Genomic DNA, 21,139 nt, shown 5'->3' on the forward strand with positions numbered 1-21,139 from the left:
AATATCTCCAAGGTACCTGAATATTAAAAGAGGCAAGTAGCAGACGTTATGATTCACTGCATGCACTAGTCCATATACATATGGATATAAATTTGTGGGCAAAATCTTTGCAACCCCACGGACTGTAGCTTGCCAGGTTCCTCCATCCATAGGATTCTCCAGGCAAGAATACTGGAGTGGGTTGCCATTTTCTCCTCCAGGGGATCGAACCATCATCTCTTACGTTTCCTGTATTTGCAGGCAGGTTCTTTACCACTAGCACCGCCTGGGAGGGTCTTTCTCTCAAAGTGCAAGGCCTTTTATTTGGTTAGATTTTAAAATAATGACTTTATTTTAAAGTAACTTATGTATACACTTTTTTTTTTACATTAAAAGTTCATCCTAAATAGAATTATTTAAGTGTTATGTGATGATTGTCTTTTTATCTGAAGAGATTAAAGATAAATTTAATGATTTTTAGTTTGCATAGAAGAATTTTTCTGTGGTCACGAAACTTCTGTAAAACTAACAGAAATGATAGTGAAGAACTTCCAGTTAGAACAATAGGCTATTTCCTTTTTTAAAGTTTGTTTGTCATCCTTGTCGACTGACAGTCTCCAGTTTTGTTTTGCAGTTATTAGCCTCAACACCCTTTAGATTAATGCTGTATGGGAAAGTGTACTTTATTTAAACTTCAAGAAATGAGTTTTTCAAGTTATATCATACAGGAAAGTCAGACTGAAAATTCTTTCATCTGCACTTCCTATCCATCCCCAGGTCTTAGTTTATCATCTGAAATAATGATTGTGTATAAAACTGAGTGTATTAAAGGTCACTCAGCAAGTTTAGTTCCTTTAGTCTCTCGGGCATCTGATATGCTTGGATGGAAAACGGTGTGTGATGCACGCACACAAAGAGCTGCAGAGGATCTCAGATGTGGGCGATGGATCTTCACCAGAATACAAAAACAGACTCTAAGGATCCATATCAGTATTGAGATGAATGTAGGTTTCTTTCTTTTTCTTTAAATTTCTCTTGCAACAAAACACTCACTGAGATGTGGCATTATCTTTCTCTCTCTTTTTTTTCCTTAAAGCATAAACTTTCAAACTTTATGTAATCATAAACTGAAATCAGGATTTCAGTGTAGGGTTTTCTAGGGAATATCATTTGATCCTACTAAGAATTAACTGTTCAAATGTTGGAGCATTTGACTGAAAAATTCTTTTTAACCTTTTTTAAAGGTGAGTCAATTTTTTTTTCATTTTTTAATAAAAGATTTCTATCTTCCAAATGGTAGGAAATGACACTACTATATAAAAACCCTTAAGAAGTTACAGAACAACAATAGCAAGCAGGAATTTTCTTGAGGTCATCAGGCTTTTTTAAAAAAATTAGGTTTGTATTGTTTAATAACTTATCAATCTTCTTAACTTTTATTTGTAAAAAAAAATATTAAAACCTTGTCCACTAGTCTATGGCATTTTGCTTCTTGTTTAAAATCTTATGTTTATCTGTACATATTTGTGAATATTTAAAATAATGTACTATCCAATGTGATTAACTGCAGAACTTTCATAGTCTACTTAAGCTATTTATACATGATTTTTCATTTAAATTATGAATGAAAATCAGCATTAATAAAAATAAATATAGAATTATTTCCTATAAATGATTTGTTACTCTTATAGCAACATGCTTTCTTCTATGCAATTATTAACTATTTATTATTTTAGAGTTATTGGTTTAACTTTCTATCTGAATTACCCAATTTTTGGTGAATCTGACATTTGTCTACATGGCGAAATGCAATGTGTTCTTGGATATGTTATTTTTAAGTGAACAAAGCTATTATAATTGTACTGGGAATGGTAAATTATATTAATTTCAAATAATGATTCTAAATTTAATAATTTTGTATAAATTATATAAAACTTGGTAACATGATAAAAACAAATCAGAATGAATGATTTTAGCTTTTTAGGAAGCTATGACAAATACCAGTGCATTATTTTCCTGAGTGATGATACCAAATTTAAATAAGATAAATCATTTTGAAGAAATTTAAAGTTATAATTTAATTAGTAATGGAATTCATACATAACTGTAATGGCATAAATTTTCTGTATCTCAGTTTCTAGAATTATCAAGTTATATATTGAAAGGTATTTTCAAAAATCTTTGCAAGTACTTTTCAGTCTTTTCTTCACTATGTGGTATTAAAATAGTAAAAGAAACATTGCTTTTAATATCGGTTCAAAAAATGATCAAAAAATTTCGTCATCTGGAAGGTCCAGTGGTTAACTGGACTTTGAGAAGAAAAATACATAATTTTTTTTTTCATTTACCAGAATCATTATAAGACCAGAAAGATAAATCCAAAACATAATCACCAGAGAGCAGAGTAGCCTGGAAGGATCTCAAAATTATAACCAGAGAGGTATTAGGACAGAGTGTACTGAAAAATTTGTAATTTACCTTGGAAGTTATAGTTGCTACCTATGTATTTCATGAAAATATTTGGCAAAGTTTATTCAAATATATTTGAGTTATGGATTCTTTGGTCCTGAAGAATTGGTTCTCTGTTTTCTGATTTAATCACAAGGTGTTTTTCTTTTTCTTTTTTTGGTTCACTGCCCCAAGTCATACCTGAAAGTTCCAAAGAGCACTGTTCTAAGCTAGAAGCTGCAATTTTATTTCTATGATAGTCTTAGTTTCTCTATAAAGGACAAATCATCTCATCAGATTTTATGGTAGTCTCAAGTGTTTTGCAAATAATCATTCCTACTTGTGTAAAATATGTTTATTAGATTTAAAAAAATAATACTTGGTCAATATGCAATAATATTTTACCGTTATGATCGCTTAAAATAACATGTCACAATAACATTTGAAATAAAAACAACATGGTATGATAGGAATTTTTATCTCATTTAACCTGATTTGACATTTGAAATTTGTAGAGACCCTGATGCTGGGAAAGATTGAAGGTGGGAGGAAAAGGGGATGACAGAAGATGAGATGGTTGGATGGCATCACCGACTCAATGGACATGAGTTTGAGTAAGCTCTGGGAGTTGGTGATAGACAGGGAAGCCTGGTGTGCCGCAGTCCATGGGGTCACAAAGAGTTGGACATGACTGAGCTGAACTGACATTTGAAAGCTTACATGATATATATCATATCCAGTTAGAGAAAATTGATCCACAGAGAAATGATATAATATTAAGACCCAGAAGTGACCTAAATTACTTGACTTCAAAGCCCAGAATCAGTATAATTCCTGTAGACTGTATAGTATCTTACAACTTGAGGTAAAAAAACTTGAGGTAGAAAAAAAAAAAAGATAATAGTATTTCCATCTTGGATATATCAAAAATGGCTTCAGATAGTTCTATTTAAACCAATATGACTTTAAGGGAATCACCTCAACCTTATAGCAGCCCCAGTAATCAAGTATTCCAAAAGTACTCTAAAAGATAAGTTTGTTTCTAAAAGAATCTTTAGTATACTACATGAAGTCCAATGCATTTATTGTTTTAATTTTTTAAAACTGTCACCAAAACAGTTATAAGTTCTAACATGTGAGAGGTATCATTTAGTGAAGTATATTATTTTATGTCTATTTTTTTTTTCTATTATATATTTTAGGTCCATATATTCTGATAGGATGGAAATGCACAAGTAAATTGGAAGGTTTGTGGTAATTTCAATGAGAAAAGGTGTTGGAGATCCCCTGACCTAATTATTTAAACATTTTCCACAGAGCCCTTGGGTTCTTTGGGGATGACTCAAGAGTCCATACTTTGACCAGAATAGCTTTTCTTTTAACTATCTTTATACAGTGGGATTGTGTGTAAAATTAGTATTAGTCTAATGACCTTGTGTTTCCTTATGATGAAACACAAGATTTAAATGACTGATTTAACTAGCTGGATATGAATCTACATCTTATTCATGGCTGGGGAATCATAGCTTTGTAAACACACCTAGAAATCATGTAAGAGTGTAAAAAGGAACTTTCATCATTCATATTCCACCTGCTTGTTGCAGTAATCATAACCAAAATTCTAAAACTGGGTCATCTAGGTCCTGGCATTCATTGATGGCACAAGTATGTACTTCTGTAACCCGAAATTGTTTTAAAGTATTGTAGTTTACAACCCAGGAAATTTTACCTCTGGCCAAGACTTTCCTTGGGCTTCCCTGGTAGTTTGGATGCTAAAGAATCTGCCTGCAATGTAGGAGACCTGGGTTTGATCCCTGGGTTGGAAAGATCCCCTGGAGAAGGGGATCTTCCAGTATCCTTGCCTGGAGAAGCCCATGAACAGACCATGGGGTCACACAAAGAGTTGGACATGACTGAGCGATTAACACTCACTTCAAGCTTTTCCTTGGTGGCATTTCCCAGGGAACATAGCATTATCCACATATCTGAGTTATTACAGATTTTCAGGCAACTTTCTCTAATATTCTGACCTATTCATTGGAGAGGCTTCTTATAGCTCAGTCTCAGTTTCTGCCACCAGATTTCTAACCTAGTGGAAAGGCATAATGCTCGTAAGTTCATTCCAGAAACACTCCATTGATTTGACAGAAAAGAAAAACCAGAGAAACTCTTAGTTCTTTCAAAGATAGCTCACATGTAGATATATTCGTGAATTCTACAAAAGGAATAAAATGTATAATCTCTGAAATGGTAGAGCTAATCTCCCTACAGACTCAAGAAAGGTATAAGATAGTTCTACCTTATAAATCAAATCTGCCTTTTTATTTTCTCTTCTTGACCTGGTGGTGGTGGTTTAGTTGCTAAGTCGTGTCCGACTTTTGCAAACCCACGGGCTGTAGCCCGCCAGGCTCCATTGTCCATGGATTCTCCAAGGGAGAATACTGGAGTGTGTTGCCATTTCCTTCCTGACCTAAGTCCAAATAATTAGTTTTCTTTCCTAAACCTGTGATTATTCTTCTTTTCCTAAATTTAAGCACTTTAAGCAAGCAATAAATTGCTGCTGCTGCTGCTGCTAAGTCGCTTCATGTCCGACTCTGTGCGACCCCACAGACGGTAGCCCACCAGGCTCCCCCGTCCCTGGGATTCTCCAGGCAAGAACACTGGAGTGGGTTGCCATTTCCTTCTCCAATGCATGAAAGTGAGAAGTGAAAGTGAAGTCACTCAGTCGTGTCCGACTCTTCGCGACCCCGTGGACTGCAGCCCACCAGGCTCCTCCATCCATGGGATTTTCTAGGCAAGAGTACTGGAGTGGCTTGCCATTGCCTTCTCCAAATAAATTGCTACAGATATCTATATCTTACTGTTTCTTATGACAAAGAAATAACAAACAAAACTTAATTTAAAGTTAGCAGGTAAAATAAATTTCAATATGTAAGAAGCTACATTATTAAGACAACCAAACATATAAGGCAGAAATATTATATGCTCTACATAGCTGCATTTGAGAGAAGAGCGGATACAAACAACACTGCTTTTTGAATATAAACATTAATGGGAAAGCAGCTGAGTAGAATGTGCTGAGTAACTTGAACTTTTCTCTTATGTACTCAGTGTATGTCTTGCATAATGTGTTTGTCCCTCTTTTGCTGCAGGTGAATAAAACTACAGGTAACCCTTGAACATAATAGGTTTAAACTTTGTGGGTGTACTTTACACAGAATTTTTTCAGTAAATATCACGGTACTGCCTGACCCACAATATGTAGCTGGCTGGATCCATGGATGCAGAGCCACAGATAAGAAGGGCTACACTGTTTGTTATACAGGGATTGTCCACTGTGTACAGGGTCCATGTCTGTCACCCTTCTGTGTTGTTCAAGGGTCAACTCTATTTGGAATTTTGTAGTATGAAGTATAAGGTTAAAGTACGATTAGAATGGCAACATTCACTCATGGTGACAAGATACTGAAGCATAATAAATGAACACAAGTACAGCAGTCCCTCTTTTTTCCACAGGTGTGGGCAGATACCTTCTAAAACCTGCGTGTGGCTGAAATCACAGATAGCACCAAGCCATAAGTAGAACTCCCCCTTATTCTATGGTTTCAGTTACACTCAGTTGACCTTATTTGACCATGGGTAAGTGAAACCATAGAGAGCAAAGCTGCCGATAGAGCAGGACAAAACTCACGTGAAATACCTTGTCTATTCTTAAAAAAATGTAAAGTTATATCAAGGTAACAAAAGTGAGTCAGGGAGTTCAAAATTTGAAAAAGTAGACAAATTCAATCTCACCTTTCAGTACATGTACGCAGGAATGCTACAGCAAAACTTCTTTCTTTGTTTATATGATTCAGACCAGTGTTAGAGTAGTAACTGTCTAACCATGCAATTCAACAGAATAAATTACTGACTGTTTTCTTGCACTTGACTTATTAGCAGTGTGCTGTGTGAACTATTTCACTTCAATTTTAGGACAAAGCAGACAGAACCTAGGCAGTACCCAGTCTGCCCATTATTTGATATCTCTGGGCTCAGGGTCCTTGAAAGTCATAAATAATGAGTTTTAAGGTTTTGAGAGGAAGACACTGAAGAGCCTGTTATTCCCTGGATCATCCAGTGGACGTTCTTGGGACCCTTCCCTGTAGGCCATGGGGCTGCTTGAATAAAGGGAAATGATTCAGGGATAGGTCTGGTATATTCTCGACTATGACAGCATATAGTCCAAAAACAGGCATATATTCACATATATGCCATTTTAGAAACAGTAGTTCAGTAATGTTTAGAACAATTCATATTCCATCTGTCAGAATCGCAAAGGACATTAATATTGATTAATTTTATGGTTCCATGAAAACTGTAAGGGGGTGTACAATTATATTTAGCAAAGGGGATTCTACCTGAGAATTATCTAGTCATTACTATCAGGTTTACATAACATTTCCTCGCATAATGTTTCATCGCATTATGACCACCCTGGCCAAAGCCATAAAAGGTAACCCTCCATCCCCAAGAAATTAATAAAAAACCCCACTCTACTTGCTTAGGAACACATAAAATTCCACAGGAAAAATGAATCATTTGTTTCACCTTGTACGGTGTTTGTTTACATTGGAAAAATCATGTGACACTAATGATGATATACATTTCATCACATTCATCGTGTGAGTCCATTTGTCCATCCCAATACACAGTGGAAGAATCTTTGGTATTAGGCACAGGCGAGGGAAATCATAACGGATAAAAAATAAATAAATTGCCAGGAAAAAGTGCCTATAATTCAGTCTTTCTACATTTTGGGGAAAATCTAATTTTTCTTATTTCCTTACCTATGCAATTAATTCTTTAAAAAAACTAAATGGCTCTTCAAGTGGACAGAAATAGTAATAAAATCATCATAGTGGTATTTCTACCACAACAAAGCTAGGGAGGGAAAACCTGAGATCATAACAAATTATAATTTTTATTATCTTCACAAGATTGAAAAAAATGTTTTTTTTTTCTTTTTTGTCTGTAGCATCCATTCTGTTGGCATTTTTATTTTCCTTTGTCAGGGCATTCTGAAGTAGGGAAATTTTGTTTGTAAGCTACAAAACGCATTCCATTTCTCAATATTAGGTCAACCTCATTTTGAAAAATGCTGTTGCAACCAAAATATCTCAGATGAACATGTTTTCAAATATTAGAATAATCTATTCTTTGTTACAATAGGATCTACTCATTCTACTTAGAATTTCCTTGCAAGAAACATGGGCTGCGATCGAAACTGTGGGCTCGTCACTGGTGCTGTCATTGGTGCAGTCCTGGCTGTGTTCGGAGGGATTCTAATGCCAGTTGGAGACATGCTTATCGAGAAGACAATTAAAAAGGTACAAGTACTATCAAGAATACTTCTTGTCATTTTGATTCGTTCCATTTTAATCCCCATTTTGCTTAGGGTGCCTCTTTTGTATTTCACTTTAACTGGCAATTTTTGGTCTCCAACATAATAAACCACTGAAACTCTATATTATAGAGAAATGGTCATAGTATGATTCATATTCTATACTAATGCACTGTCATATTAAATCTAAATATCCAATTTTTGATTAAAAAACTATTACAGGTATGCAGGTAAGTAGAAGTAGCGGCTTTTAATTATGTTCAAAGATTATGTTGATATGCTTTTTTGTACACATATATACCATTTTTATTGAAAGAAATATTCTTTAAATTCTACAGTACTTTAAAATTTTCTAAAGTTTCACATACATGATTTCATCAGTTCAGTTCAGTTCAGTCGCTCAGTCGTATCCGACTCTTTGCGACCCCATGGACTGCAGCACACCAGGCCTCCCTGTCCACCACCAACTCCCAGAGTTCACTCCAACTCATGTCCATCGAGTTGGTGATGCCATCCAGCCATCTCATCCTCTGTTGTCCCCTTCTCCTCCTGCCCCCAATTCCTCCCAGCATCAGAGTCTTTTCCAATGAGTCTACTCTTTGCATGAGGTGGCCAAAGTATTGGAGTTTCAGCTTTAGCATCAGTCCTTCCAAAGAACACCCATGACTTTATATAATTCCATAATAAACATTTTCCTTTATTTTTATGTTGCCCCAACTTATCTCCTCACTGGTAACCACTTGTTCTCTATATTCACGAATCTGTTTCTTTTTTGTTTTACTCATTAGTTTGCTGTATTTTTTTCGATTCCACTATAAGTAATATCACGAGCTTCCCTGGTGGTTCAGATGGTAAAGAATTTGCCTGCAATGCAGGAGACCCGGGTTTGATCCCTGGGTTGGGAAGACACCCTGCAGACGGGAATGGCAACCCATTCCAGTATTCTTGCCTGGAGAATTCTATGGATAGAGGAGCCCTGTGGGTGACAGTCCATGGAGCTGCAAAGAGTCAGACATGACTCATGACTAACGCTTTTACTTTTCCTAATATCATATAGTATTTGTTTTCCTCTGTCTGATTAATTTCACTTAGCATAATGGCAACCACATTCATCTATGTTGCTTCAATTGGCAAAATTTCATTCTTTCTCTATGTCTGAGTAATATTCCACTGCATATAGATACCAAATCTTCTTTATCCATTCATCTATTGGTGGCCACGTAGGTTGCTTCCATACTTTGGCAACTGTAAATAATGCAACTATGAGCACTGGGGAGCATGCATCTTTTCAAATTACTGTTTTTGTTGAATACATACCCAGGGATGGAAATGCTGGGTCATACAGAGTTCTTTATTTAGATTTTGTGGACACCTCCACCCTTGCTGAATCAATTTACATTCTCACCAACAATGTATGAGGGTTCCCTTTTCTCTACATCCTCACCAACATTTATTATTTGTGTTCATCAGAGATACTGGCCTTCAGTTTTCTTTTTTTGCAATATATTTGTCTGGTTCTGGTATCAGGGTGATGCTGGCCACAGAATGAGTTTGGAAGTACTTCTTCCTCTGCAATTTTGTGGAATAGTATGAGAAGGATAGGTTTCAATTATTTTCTAAATGTTTAGTAGAGTTCACCTGTAAAGCCATCTGATCCTCAAATTTTGTTGTAAGTTTTTAAATTACTGATTTAATTTCATTATTGGTAATTGGTCTGTTCATACTTCCTATTTCTTCCTGGCTCAGTCTTGGGAGAATGTATCTTTCTAAGAATTTTTCCATTTTTTAGTCTAGATTATCCATTTTATTGGTATACAGTTGTTCATAGTAATCTCTTATGATTTTGGGTATTTCTGTGGTGTTGGTTGTAACTCCTTTTTCATTTCTGATTTTATTAATTTGGGCCATTTCTCTTTTTTTCTGATGAGTCTAGCCTTTAGGCTTTAGGCTTATCATTTTTACTTATCGTTTTCAAGAGCTAGTTTTTAGTTTCATTGGGGTTTTTTTACTATCTATTTCATTTATTTCTGCTCTTATCTTTATGATTTCTTTCCTTCTACTATCTTTGGGTTTTGTTTATTCCTCTCTTTCTAATTCCTTTAGGTGTCTGGTTAGGTTGTTTAACTGAGATTTTTTTGTTTGTTTCCTGATATAAACCTGTATAGCTATAAATTTCTGTTAGAACTGCTTTGCTGCATCCCTTAAGTTTTGAATTGTCATGTTTTCATTTTCATTTGTCTTCAGGTGACTTTATATTTCCTCAGAGATCCATTAGTCGTTAAGAAGCATATTATTTAGCCTCCACATGGCTTGTTTTTGTGGCTCTTTTTCATGCCATTTAAGACTCCCTTTTAGAAAGATTACTGCTCAGTCTGTACTAACAAAAGGCACTCTGGCCTAGTGTGGTAGAATACACAGAACTGATGGGTGATGGGATGCACTGGGATAAAAGGATTAAATAGGGAAAGAGAGGAGTAAAAGTTGCAAACGGTAAGATATCCAGTTGAGTTACTGAAGGAAACGTATTCCCTGGAAGAATACAAGACAGAGGTTTTACAAGTAATTTGATATGAACATCAGTATGTATTTCAAAGGTCGGTGCTCAGACAGGTTTTATCATTACTATAGAGATTACATATAAAACTGAACAGCAGGTTTGCTTTCTAGAGAGTTTGAATGTAGAAACAAAAGGTCAGAAAAACTGGCCAACAGTAGGAGTTGCATTTCTGAATTATATGTAAACCCAGCAGTAAAGATTCCACTTGTAATTCTGGAGACACGGGTTTGATCCCTGGGTCAGGAAGATCCCTGAAGAAGGAAATGGCTACTTTCTCCAGTATTCTTGTCCGGGAAATCCCATGGACAGAGGAGTCTGGCAGACTAGAGCCCATGGGGTCACAAGAGTTGGACATGACTTAGCAACTAAACCATCACCACCACAGTGAGCCAAGTGCCTTACCTCTACCTCAAGAGTACTTAGTTTAATGCTGTTTATTTTACAAATATATACAAGTTTTAGTACTGGTCAGTTTTTGTTTACCATTGAAATCATTACCATTACTAGCTTCATTTAATGGACTAATACCAATTTGGGAAAGTTATAATCTGCATACAAACACCATTTAAAAACAAAGGAAGTAGAATTAAAGTGCCTAATTTTAACAGATCAGAATATCATCTCATGATGTTACCTAACTTTTAAAGTATAGATCTGGGACTATGATACCTTTTAATTCTAAAAGACAACAGCCTGACTCTAGCATTTGAAATGGCCTAAAACAATAGACTAATTTATATATAAATATATATATATATTACTTTATTTCTAAGCAACTTTTTAAGGACTGCATGGTAGAAACTTTTTTCTAACAATATTTTAGACTATGATTCCTAGCAAATTTATGTGGAGACAGCAGGCTTATACAATCTTGCTAGATAAACTAAAAGTCAATGGTATGAGTTGCCATGAATGTGGAAAGCAGAAACTGCCAAAGGACTTTAGAAAAAGGACAAAGTTTTGCCAGTTTTTATGAAGGATAATTCATTACCTTGACATTGTTCACATCGTTTGATAAATGTTTAGAGATTATTGTATAACAAAAGTAATTTTACATAATTTTTTAAATTTCCCTATGATATTAACTATAGAACACAAAGAAAGGAATTAAAGATTTCTTTCTCTCAGCATGCACACACATACATGTTCATAATACATACACATATAAGAAAATTTTATGAACACAGAGACTGCTTGCAACTGATTGCAAACAGTTGATTTTGGTACTGAGGAGAGGAGATGAAAAGTATTTTCAGTATATTTCTGCTTTTTAAGAAGCTTTAATTTCCCTCAAGAATAAACATAAAAATGATAAAACAGCAAGAAAAGAATTGTTATAATTTTACGAGTTATTGCCACATAATTGGTTTGTACAGGAATGCTAAGAACAAAGTAGTTAAAGCAATCTAAGACAGTAAATAAGACTAGAGGTCTCCCCTCTAAAGGGTGGACAGAATTTGTATAATAATAGTAGTCAAAGTTTACTGGTGTAAACAACACGACACTGGAGTGAAAGATCTGATTCTCCATCTAGTTCAGTCGCTCAGTCGTGTCTGACTCTTTGGGACCTCATCGACTGCAGCACTCCAGGCTTCCCTGTTCATCACCAACTCCCGGAGCTTGCTCAGACTCATGTCCATTGAGGCAGTTATGCCCTCCAACCATCTCGTCCTCTGTCGTCCCCTTCTCCTCATGCCTTCAATCTTTCCCAGCGTCAGGGTCTTTTCCAAGGAGTCAGTTCTTCGCATCAATGGTGAAAGTATTGGAGCTTCAGCATCAGTCCTTCCAATGAATATTCAGGGTTGATTTCCTTTAGGATTGACTGATTTGATGTCCCTGAGGTCCAAGTGACTCTCAAGAATCTTCTCCAACACCACAGTTCAAAAGCATCAATTCTTTATAAAAGCATTCAAACTTCTTTATGGTCCAACTCTCACATCCATATATGACTATTGGAAAAACCATAGCTTTGACTAGACGGACTTTTGTTGCCAAAGTAATGTCTTTGCTTCTTAATATGCTGTCTATGTTTGTCATAGCTTTTCTTCCAAGGAGCAAGCATTGTTTAATTTCATGGCTGCAGTCAACATTTGAAGTGATTTTGGAGCCCAAGAAAATAAAGTCTCTCACTGTTTCCCATCGATTTGCCATGAAGTGATGGGACCAGATGCCCTGATCTTAGTTTCTTGAATGCTGAATTTTTTTTTTTTTTTGAATGTTGAATTTTAAGCCAGCTCTTTTACTCTCCTCTTTTACTTTCATCAAGAGGCTCTTTAATTCCTCTTTACTTTCCGCGATAAGGGTCAGTGTCTCCTGCATATCTGAGATTATTGATATTTCTCCTGGGAATCTTAATTCCAGCTTGTGCTTCATCCAGCCTAGCACTTCACATGATGTACTCTGCATAGAAGTTATATAAGCAGGATGACACTATACAGTCTTGATGTACTCCTTTCCTTTCTCAATTTGGAACCATTCTGTTGTTCCATGTCCAGTTCTAACTGTTGCTTCTTAACATGCACACAGATTTCTCAGGAGGCACAGAAGGTGGTCTTGTATTCTCATCTCTTTAGGGATTTTCCACAGTTTGTTGTGATCCACACAGTCAAAGGCTTTGGCATAGTCAATAAAGTAGATGTTTTTCTGGAACTCTCTGCTTTGTCTATGATCCAACAGATGTTGGCAATTTGATCTCTGGTGCATATGCCTTTCCTAAATCCAGCTTGAACATCTGGAAATTCTCGGTTCATGTACTGTTGAAGCCTAGCTTGGAGAATTTAGAGCATTATTTTGCTAGCATGTGAGATGTGTGCAACTGTGCATAGTTTGAACATTTTTTGGCATTGCCTTTCTTTGGGATTGGAATGAAAATGTACCTTTTTCTGTTCTGTGGCCACTGCTAAGCTTTTCAAATTTGCTGGCATATTGAGTACCTCCACGGGCTTTTATTCATAGTGATGCTTCCTAAGGCCCACTTGACTTAGCACTCCAGGATGTCTGGCTCTAGATAACCGTTGTGGTTATCTGGGTCATTAAGATCTTTATTGTATAATTTTTCTGTGTATTCTTGCCACTTCTTGTTAATATTTTCTGTCTGTTAGATCCATACCATTTCTGTCCTTTATTGTGGCCATCATTGCATGAAATGTTCCCTTGGTATCTCTCATTTTCTTGAAGAGATCTCTAGCATTTTCCATTCTATTGTTTCCCTCCATTCTTTACATTCTCCATTATCTACTAGTAAATTGTCATACAGCATTGAATCAGACATCTGTTTTCTATAGAACCCTAAAAAAATGGATGGGATTAGGTGACCCTAACTCTAACATCTGATAATTCAATGCATTCATTTCAGTTTTTTATTTCCACTTTCCAATTGAAAAAAAATCTACAAATGAACTATTAAGGAAAAATGATTCATAGCATTTAGAAGAAAAACATGATATGCTTATACTGTGTTTTGATATTCAATGTATAAGCATTAGAATGAATATATTTTCTGTCCCACCAGGTATATTCTACCACAATTCCTTTTCAATTCTGTAAATACTTAGAAGTTCCTTTAATTAAGAACATTTAATAAGATATGTGCCTTGGGGGTACATGATAAACAATTGTTATTAGTCTTTAAGATTCTTACAATGTGAAAATAATAATGTATATGTCTGTGTGCTTCCTTGAAATGGGAATTAACATCTAATTCTTCTTTAGGACTAATTTCAGCTTCAACATCCTCACAACACCTTTACATTTAAACAAGCCATAATACTTTTTCTATACATAATTTTGTCTTTATTTTGGGCTTACTATAGAAATGAGACATCAAGATACAATTGAGCATTTTTCAAGGAAAACTGGTTGTAAAACATAAGAGAGTCTCACTCGCTGTAGGAGCTCCAGCATGAAAAATGAAAATACTTCCAGTTTTTACTAGATTTTTCTCTCAGTTCTGTTTTGCCTCCTCAGTTCAACTTGCTGAGGGTAGAAAAGCTAATGTTCAACCTGGTAATAACCTTTTGGAAAAGGTTTAATAAAATTCGCTTAATAAATTGTTATAAACTATTGCCGTATTAAAATAAGATCACTCTAAACCTTGCCAGTGGTTGGCCTTACAATCACCAGACATATGTACAATATTACACACGGATTCTCTTTGTAAAAGATCAACTAAAAGAGACTGCCAACCATCATGTGTTGAAAACATTTCTGTTTCATGTGGTAGGTTGCAGAAGTTCTCATACGCAAGTACTTGAGCCTAGTCCTTTCATTGACTAATGAAGGTTTGCAACTCCCACTAGTGCCCTTATTGACTACAAAGAAGTAACCCAAACTTGTTTTCTTTTTCACAGGAATCAGTCCTTGAAGAAGGTACAATTGCTTTTAAAAATTGGGTTAAAGCAGGTGCTAACGTTTACAGACAATTTTGGATATTTGATGTGCAGAATCCAGAGGAAGTGGCAGTCAATAGCAGCAAAATTAAAGTTAAGCAAAGAGGTCCTTACACGTACAGGTGAGTCCCCCAAATACGTGGCACTCTTTCCTTGAATACATGTATTTCTGAAAAAGCTTCCACTTGATAAATGTCACTGTACTGAACTGTATTTATTACTTTCTTGCCATTAACATACACTGAAATATTTATTTCTGCCTATGTATTAATAAAACCCTAATCTAAGGATTTAATGAGTATAATAAATACAGATTTTATTATGAATTTACCAGCATCAATTTACAGATCTATATTTAAGAAGTTACAGTGTTTTACCCTTGTGACATTTGTTCTCAACTCTAGCAGCGTCTGCATGTCAATTCCAAGCTCCCAAACTATCCACACTGCTATATCTAAAATAGATAACAAACAAGGACCTACCATATAGCACAGGTAACTCGGCTCAATATTATGTAATAACCTACATGGGGAAGGAATTTGAAAAGAGAATAATATGTATAGACGTGTATATATTATATGTGTGTGTGTGTACATATATAACTGAATCACTGCTGTAAAACTGAAACTAGTACAACATTGTTAATCAATTATACTCCTATATAAAATAAAAATTAAAAAATAAAGTAAAATATAAAATTTTAAAAACAGCTCTAAAATATGCAAGCTAAATTTTAAAAATCTATCAAAAATTTAAAAACTAGAGTATTCTATAATCCTAAAACTTAAAACGTAGGTTATATGAGTGGTTCTCAAAATGTGGTTTCTGGACCAGCAACATCAACATCATCTGGGAACTAGGTAGACATGCAAATTCTCAGGCCTCACCTTAGATCAAATGTATCAGATATACTTGGTTTTGAACCTAGTAATGAGTTTGATAAATATTCTGGGGATTTCAATACATACTCAAATTTGAGAATCACAGCATTAAACTGATTTTACATAACTACAATACTTGCTAAAGATTTCTATTCAAACTATTTTCCAGGTCTTAAGGGTACTTTTATTCTGTTAGTAGTTTTGTTTTGTCCAGTACTGAGACTGAATAAGCTGTACCTTTTTTTTTTTTTTTGCCTGCCTTAACAGTTTAACACACTTTTAAAAAGAACCTTAGGCATCAGAACTAATGGGAAATAATTTGCCAGAAAGTTTCATCTTGTAAACTTAAAAAACTCCTTCCAGGAGCTGTGAAATGATTTACCATGCTCACACAGACTTAGGAACTGGTAACTCTAAGATTTTTGTGTACATTTTCTCCTATATAAATTACAAGACTGACTTTTCTAACTATGAAAGTAAGAAAGGAGACTAAACTTAGCCAAGAATTAGGACTTTAGTTCCCTGACTAGGGATCAAACCTGTGCTTCCCTGAAGTAGAACTGCTAAGTGCTAACCAAAGGACTTTCAGGGAATTCCCTGTATTCTAACTTTTAAACCAAAAATTGAGTGATTATGTTCTCTTTCTAAAAGTACATTGTAAACACAGGCCTCAGTTTAAAGGATTTTTCTCTTGGTGAGTGCCATATCCTAGTGCAGTGCTGTAAGTACAACTAAGTAAAACTAGAATTTGCTCACAGTTGTTTTACTATCATCTCAATTATTATAAACATAAATATTCCTGAAAATTAGAGCATTTTAATTTTAAATGTTAATAATAGATAATCTAAATTTAAAATACACCTATCTAAGAGAAAACAGTAATTGACTGATAATAGATTGTCCTGGATGCTGTTTCAGATTTTTATATTCTTTGCATGTCTATAGGACTCAGAGAAAAGTAAATAATAAAACCTTGAAGAAAGTATATTAACAGTAAAATATATTTCTATCTTTTCTGAATTCTTTTTTGAGATAATGTGAAACATTAATTATTTGTTCAAAAAGTTTTTGTTGAAAACTTACCAAGTATCAGGCACTGTGGTTGGGGATAAAAAACACTCATAATACCTACCCTACATGAATTTCACATTTTTATTATACCTGATTGAAATGTGTGATTTTTTAATTTGTTATATTTTAAACATTTCAGTCCCATGATTTTTTTTCAGTCTTTATCTTAGATAATAATAGATACCTATTTTAACCTCAAATAATAGACAATCAAATATAGGATAGTGCAATGTATACCTTATTTCATCTCAGTAAATATCTTGTAATTGCAAAAGATTTTGTTTCTATAATAACAACCCTTCACCACATTCCTAAAAAAGTGGTTGGTACTTTGCCTAGAGATGTTAGAGCCAGGAGCTCAGAACTAATAAGTATACAATATATGAGGAAGGGATGGAAGGAAATTGACCTGTAAAGTGGAAATTATATTCCATTAGGTATCTTTAGTTTTCATTAAAATGCTGGAAATTATGAAAAAGTCAGCGCAGGAAAGTCTGTTCACTATGAACAGACTATCTAATAAGGAAACGTGCTCTTACTGTCCCTTCCTTCAACTTCTCTACTGTCTCCTCCTGAACCTCAGGATAAAAAACTAAACATTTGAGTATGGGGTACCACCTTTTATGTTTGAGATCTTGTTTACTTTAGTAATTTTATTTCCACCACTCTCCTTACTCTGACTCTGTAAACCAAATATATTGAAACCTCTGCATATGCAAAATTACACCATGTTCTTCTTATACATGCTATTTTCAACACTATTTTGCTTAACTACACTTCTATTTGTCCCTCAGCCTACTTATGTGGAATTGTATCCTGGCCATTCTCCCCAGCATAACCATGCCTAGCCTGGGTCTGTACCTGTTCTGTGTTTTCCCAAGAATCTATGTAAACTCCTATAATGACACACATTCTTTCTTCCCTGCTATGCACAACTAAGACACCTCTCCCCGACCTTGACTGATTTGCAAGACTCAGCATTTGGCATGTATATCTTTTTAACTTACTTGTTTAGCCTAATTTCTGACCATCTATATACTCAAAAAAATTATTTACTGCATGAGTGAATGCATTTGTGACAATGTTTTTTTCTGAATTTTCTTTTCACTTCTGTTTTTCAGAGTCCGTTATCTAGCTAAGGATATAATAAGCCAAGACTCTAAGACCCACACAGTCTCTTTCCAACGGCCCAAAGGCGCCATCTTTGAACCCTCGCTATCAGTTGGAACAGAGAATGACACATTCACTGTTCTCAACCTGGCTGTAGCAGTGAGTAAACACAAAATTATGGACTGTGTAATACTTTAGAATCCTCTTTAATTTCATGATTAGAACTATCAGATATCATTTGTAATTTTGATGAAAATGTATTCTCATGACATTCTGAATTACAATCATTTGGAAATATGACAAGATCATAGAATAATCAACTGAATTGAGAAGATCATTTAAAGTGTATCATTTAAAAAAGTAGGATTTGAAAGTCTTCTTCCTGTGGCTCACACCAAGACAGAAAGGTAATAGAAGAAACATTACACTTTTAATCTTGCAAGGATTTGGCAGTAATTTTAGAGATACAATTAAAAGTTTTATTAAACTTAGATGTACTATTTATCCATTTCTTGTAAAAAATCTATACTGCAACTGGTGTCTTACACAGTGCTTTTTTTTTCTTATAGGCTACACCTCACCTCTATCCAAGCACATTTGTTCAGATAATACTCAATGTATTTATCAAAAACTCAAACTCTTTTATGTTTCAAAAGAGAACTCTGAAAGAACTATTGTGGGGCTATAAGGATCCATTCTTGAGTTCGGTTCCATACTCTATTCCTACCACAGTTGGTGTGTTTTATCCTGTGAGTAACAAATATGAACATCAATATTGCTAGACTCTAACTGTATAAATATAATGGCATTGGCAATTCATAATTTTATAACTTAGTATGTTAACCCTATTTATGATCTGGGAATACATAACTGTAAGTTTTTAAAATCTCTATTCACATGGATTTAGCTTTCCTAGTTGGGAAAATTCGGAGAAGGCAATGGCACCCCACTCCAGCACTCTTGCCTGGAAAATCCCATGGACGGAGGAGCCTGGTGGTCTGCAGTCCATGGGGTCGCGAAGAGTTGGACACGACTGAGGACTTCCCTTTCACTTTTCACTTTCCTGCATCGGAGAAAGAAATGGCAACCCACTCCAGTGTTCTTGCCTGGAGAATTCCAGGGACAGGGGAGCCTGGTGGGCTGCCGTCTGTGGGGTCGCACAGAGTCAGACAAGACTGAAGCAACTTAGCAGCAGCAGCAGCAGTTGGGAAAATTAACTTATCTGCATGAAACAAATTAATTTTTAACAACTAAATTTAAAATTAAGAAACCTACATCTAATCAAGTTTCTACTCCATTAAATATGCAGCTGTCTAAAATTAGATTGCAAGCTGCTAAGGCTTTGAGCAATCTTTCAGTTTTGACTTTCCATCTTAAAAAAATCAAGTGTAATGCCACATTTTTATTTATTTCTGTTGAATATATTCATCATGTCATTCTTCCTCCTCTAGACTTCTTATAAATTTGTTTAAATGAATATTTAAAACTTAGCCAAAATCGAGCACAGTGAGCCTGATATATCAGCAACGTCATATTTTCATAGAATTATTAATAGCTGATTAGTAATCTACTAAAGTGATGAAATGACAGTATGGAAATTAAGAAAAAATGTGAATTTGGTGATGAACTTAGTTGTTCCTTAATGTTTTGAGTTATAAATAGGCTAATCTGACTACTGAATTGAAATTTTGACTATGATGGCGCTTGTCACTATACAAAATAGTTATAGTCTCCAGTTCATTGTTGCTATTTTACTACAGTTTTTAGAAATGCAAGGTTATATATCAATTAAGAAGGCATTAAGAGATAATAAATTCAGTTACTAATATTTAACTCAAATATTTTTAATTCTTTCCTTGGCTAATCCTGTTTTTAATCCTGTGTATCCAATCTTTAAGTCAAGTGGGCCTTAGGAAGCACTGCTGTTAATAAAGCTAGTGGATGTGATGGATGCTAGCAGAACTATTCAAAACCCTAAAAGATTATGCCATCAAGGTGTTGCATTCAGTTCAATTCAGTTCAGTTCAGTCACTCAGTCATGTCCCACTCTTCGCAACCCCATGAATTGCAGCACGCCAGGCTTCCCTGTCCATCACCAACTCCCAGAGTTCACTCAGGCTCACGTCCATCGAGTCAGTGATGCCATCCAGCCATCTCATCCTCTGTCATCCCCTTCTCCTCCTGCCCCTAATCTCTCCCAGCATCAGAGTCTTTTCCAATGAGTCAACGCTTCACATGAGGTGGCCAAAGTACTGGAGTTTCAGCTTCAGCATCATTTCCTCCAAATAAATCCCAGGGCTGATCTCCTTCAGAATGGACTGGTTGGATCTCCTTGCAGTCCAAGGGACTCTCAAGAGTCTTCTCCAACACCACAGTTCAAAAGCATCAATTCTTCGGTGCTCAGCTTTCTTCACAGTCCAACTCTCACATCCACACAGGACCACAGGAAAAACCATAGCCTTGACTAGACAGACCTTTGTTGGCAAAGTAATGTCTCTGCTTTTGAATATGCTATCTAGGTTGGTCATCACTTTCATTCCAAGGAGTAAGTGTCTTTTAATTTCATGGCTGCAGTCACCATCTGTAGTGATTTTGGAGCCCCAAAAAATAAAGTCTGACATTGTTGCATTCAATATGTCAGCAAATCTGGAAGGCCTAGCAGTGGCCAAAGGGTTGGAAAAGGTCAATCCTCATCCCAATTCCCAAAAAGGAGCTAACTAAAGAACATGCTAACTATCAGACTATTGCACTCATCTCCCATGCTTAAAATCTTGCATGCTAGGCTTCAGCATTATGTGAACCAAGAACTTCCAGATGTCCAAGATAGGTTTAGAAAAGGAAGGGAACCAGAGATCAAATTGCCAACATTCACTAGAACCTAGAGAAAGCTAGGGAATTCCAGAAAAACTTCTTCTTCTGCTTCACTGACTGTGCTATAGCCTTTGACTGTGTGGATCACAATAAACTGTGGAAAATTCTTAAACAGATGGCAATACTAGACAATCTTACCTGTCCTGAGAAACCTGAATAGGGGTCAAGAAGCAACAGTTAAAACTCTGTATAGAACAACTGATTGGTTCAAGATTGAAAAAGGAATATGATGGGGCTGTCTGCTGTTACCCTGTTTGTTTAACCTATACACTGAGCACATCATGAGAAATGCCAGGCTGGATTCCACAAGCTGGAATCAAGATAAGACGGAGAAACATCAACAACCTCAGATATATGGATGATACCACTCTAAATGGCAGAAAGCGAATAGGAACTAAGATCCTTTTGATGAGGGTGAAAGAGTGAAAGAGCCGGCTTAAAACTAAATATT

At 35.5% G+C, this 21,139-nt stretch overlaps 1 protein-coding gene and 1 long non-coding RNA gene across 6 annotated transcripts in view; one reads left to right on the plus strand and one right to left on the minus strand.

The window, feature by feature from the left end:
• Positions 1 to 21,139, minus strand: part of LOC147374434 (uncharacterized) — a 288,128-nt gene that overhangs the window by 88,738 nt on the left and 178,251 nt on the right. The gene's annotated exons all lie outside the window — the stretch shown is intronic.
• The window catches only part of LOC147374435 (platelet glycoprotein 4-like), a 40,854-nt gene that overhangs the window by 2,199 nt on the left and 17,516 nt on the right, over positions 1 to 21,139 (plus strand). Inside the window, exons 2-6 of one of the 4 annotated variants that reach the window (XM_086398555.1) lie at positions 5,944 to 6,066; positions 7,639 to 7,796; positions 14,717 to 14,877; positions 17,829 to 17,976; positions 18,387 to 18,566. In XM_086398555.1, the coding sequence (XP_086254681.1) occupies positions 7,677 to 7,796; positions 14,717 to 14,877; positions 17,829 to 17,976; positions 18,387 to 18,566 (609 nt within the window). In that variant the 5' untranslated portion in view covers positions 5,944 to 6,066; positions 7,639 to 7,676. Of the gene's footprint in view, positions 1 to 840; positions 984 to 3,022; positions 3,042 to 5,943; positions 6,067 to 7,638; positions 7,797 to 14,716; positions 14,878 to 17,828; positions 17,977 to 18,386; positions 18,567 to 21,139 lie in introns of those variants that run through there. The other 3 variants (XM_086398554.1, XM_086398556.1, XM_086398553.1) reach the window with 3 other exon arrangements.

Source organism: Bos grunniens, chromosome 4, assembly GCF_055505025.1.
Source record: "Bos grunniens cultivar Pamir isolate PY7600 chromosome 4, Bosgru_T2T1.0, whole genome shotgun sequence".
Taxonomy (NCBI): Eukaryota; Metazoa; Chordata; class Mammalia; order Artiodactyla; family Bovidae; genus Bos; species Bos grunniens.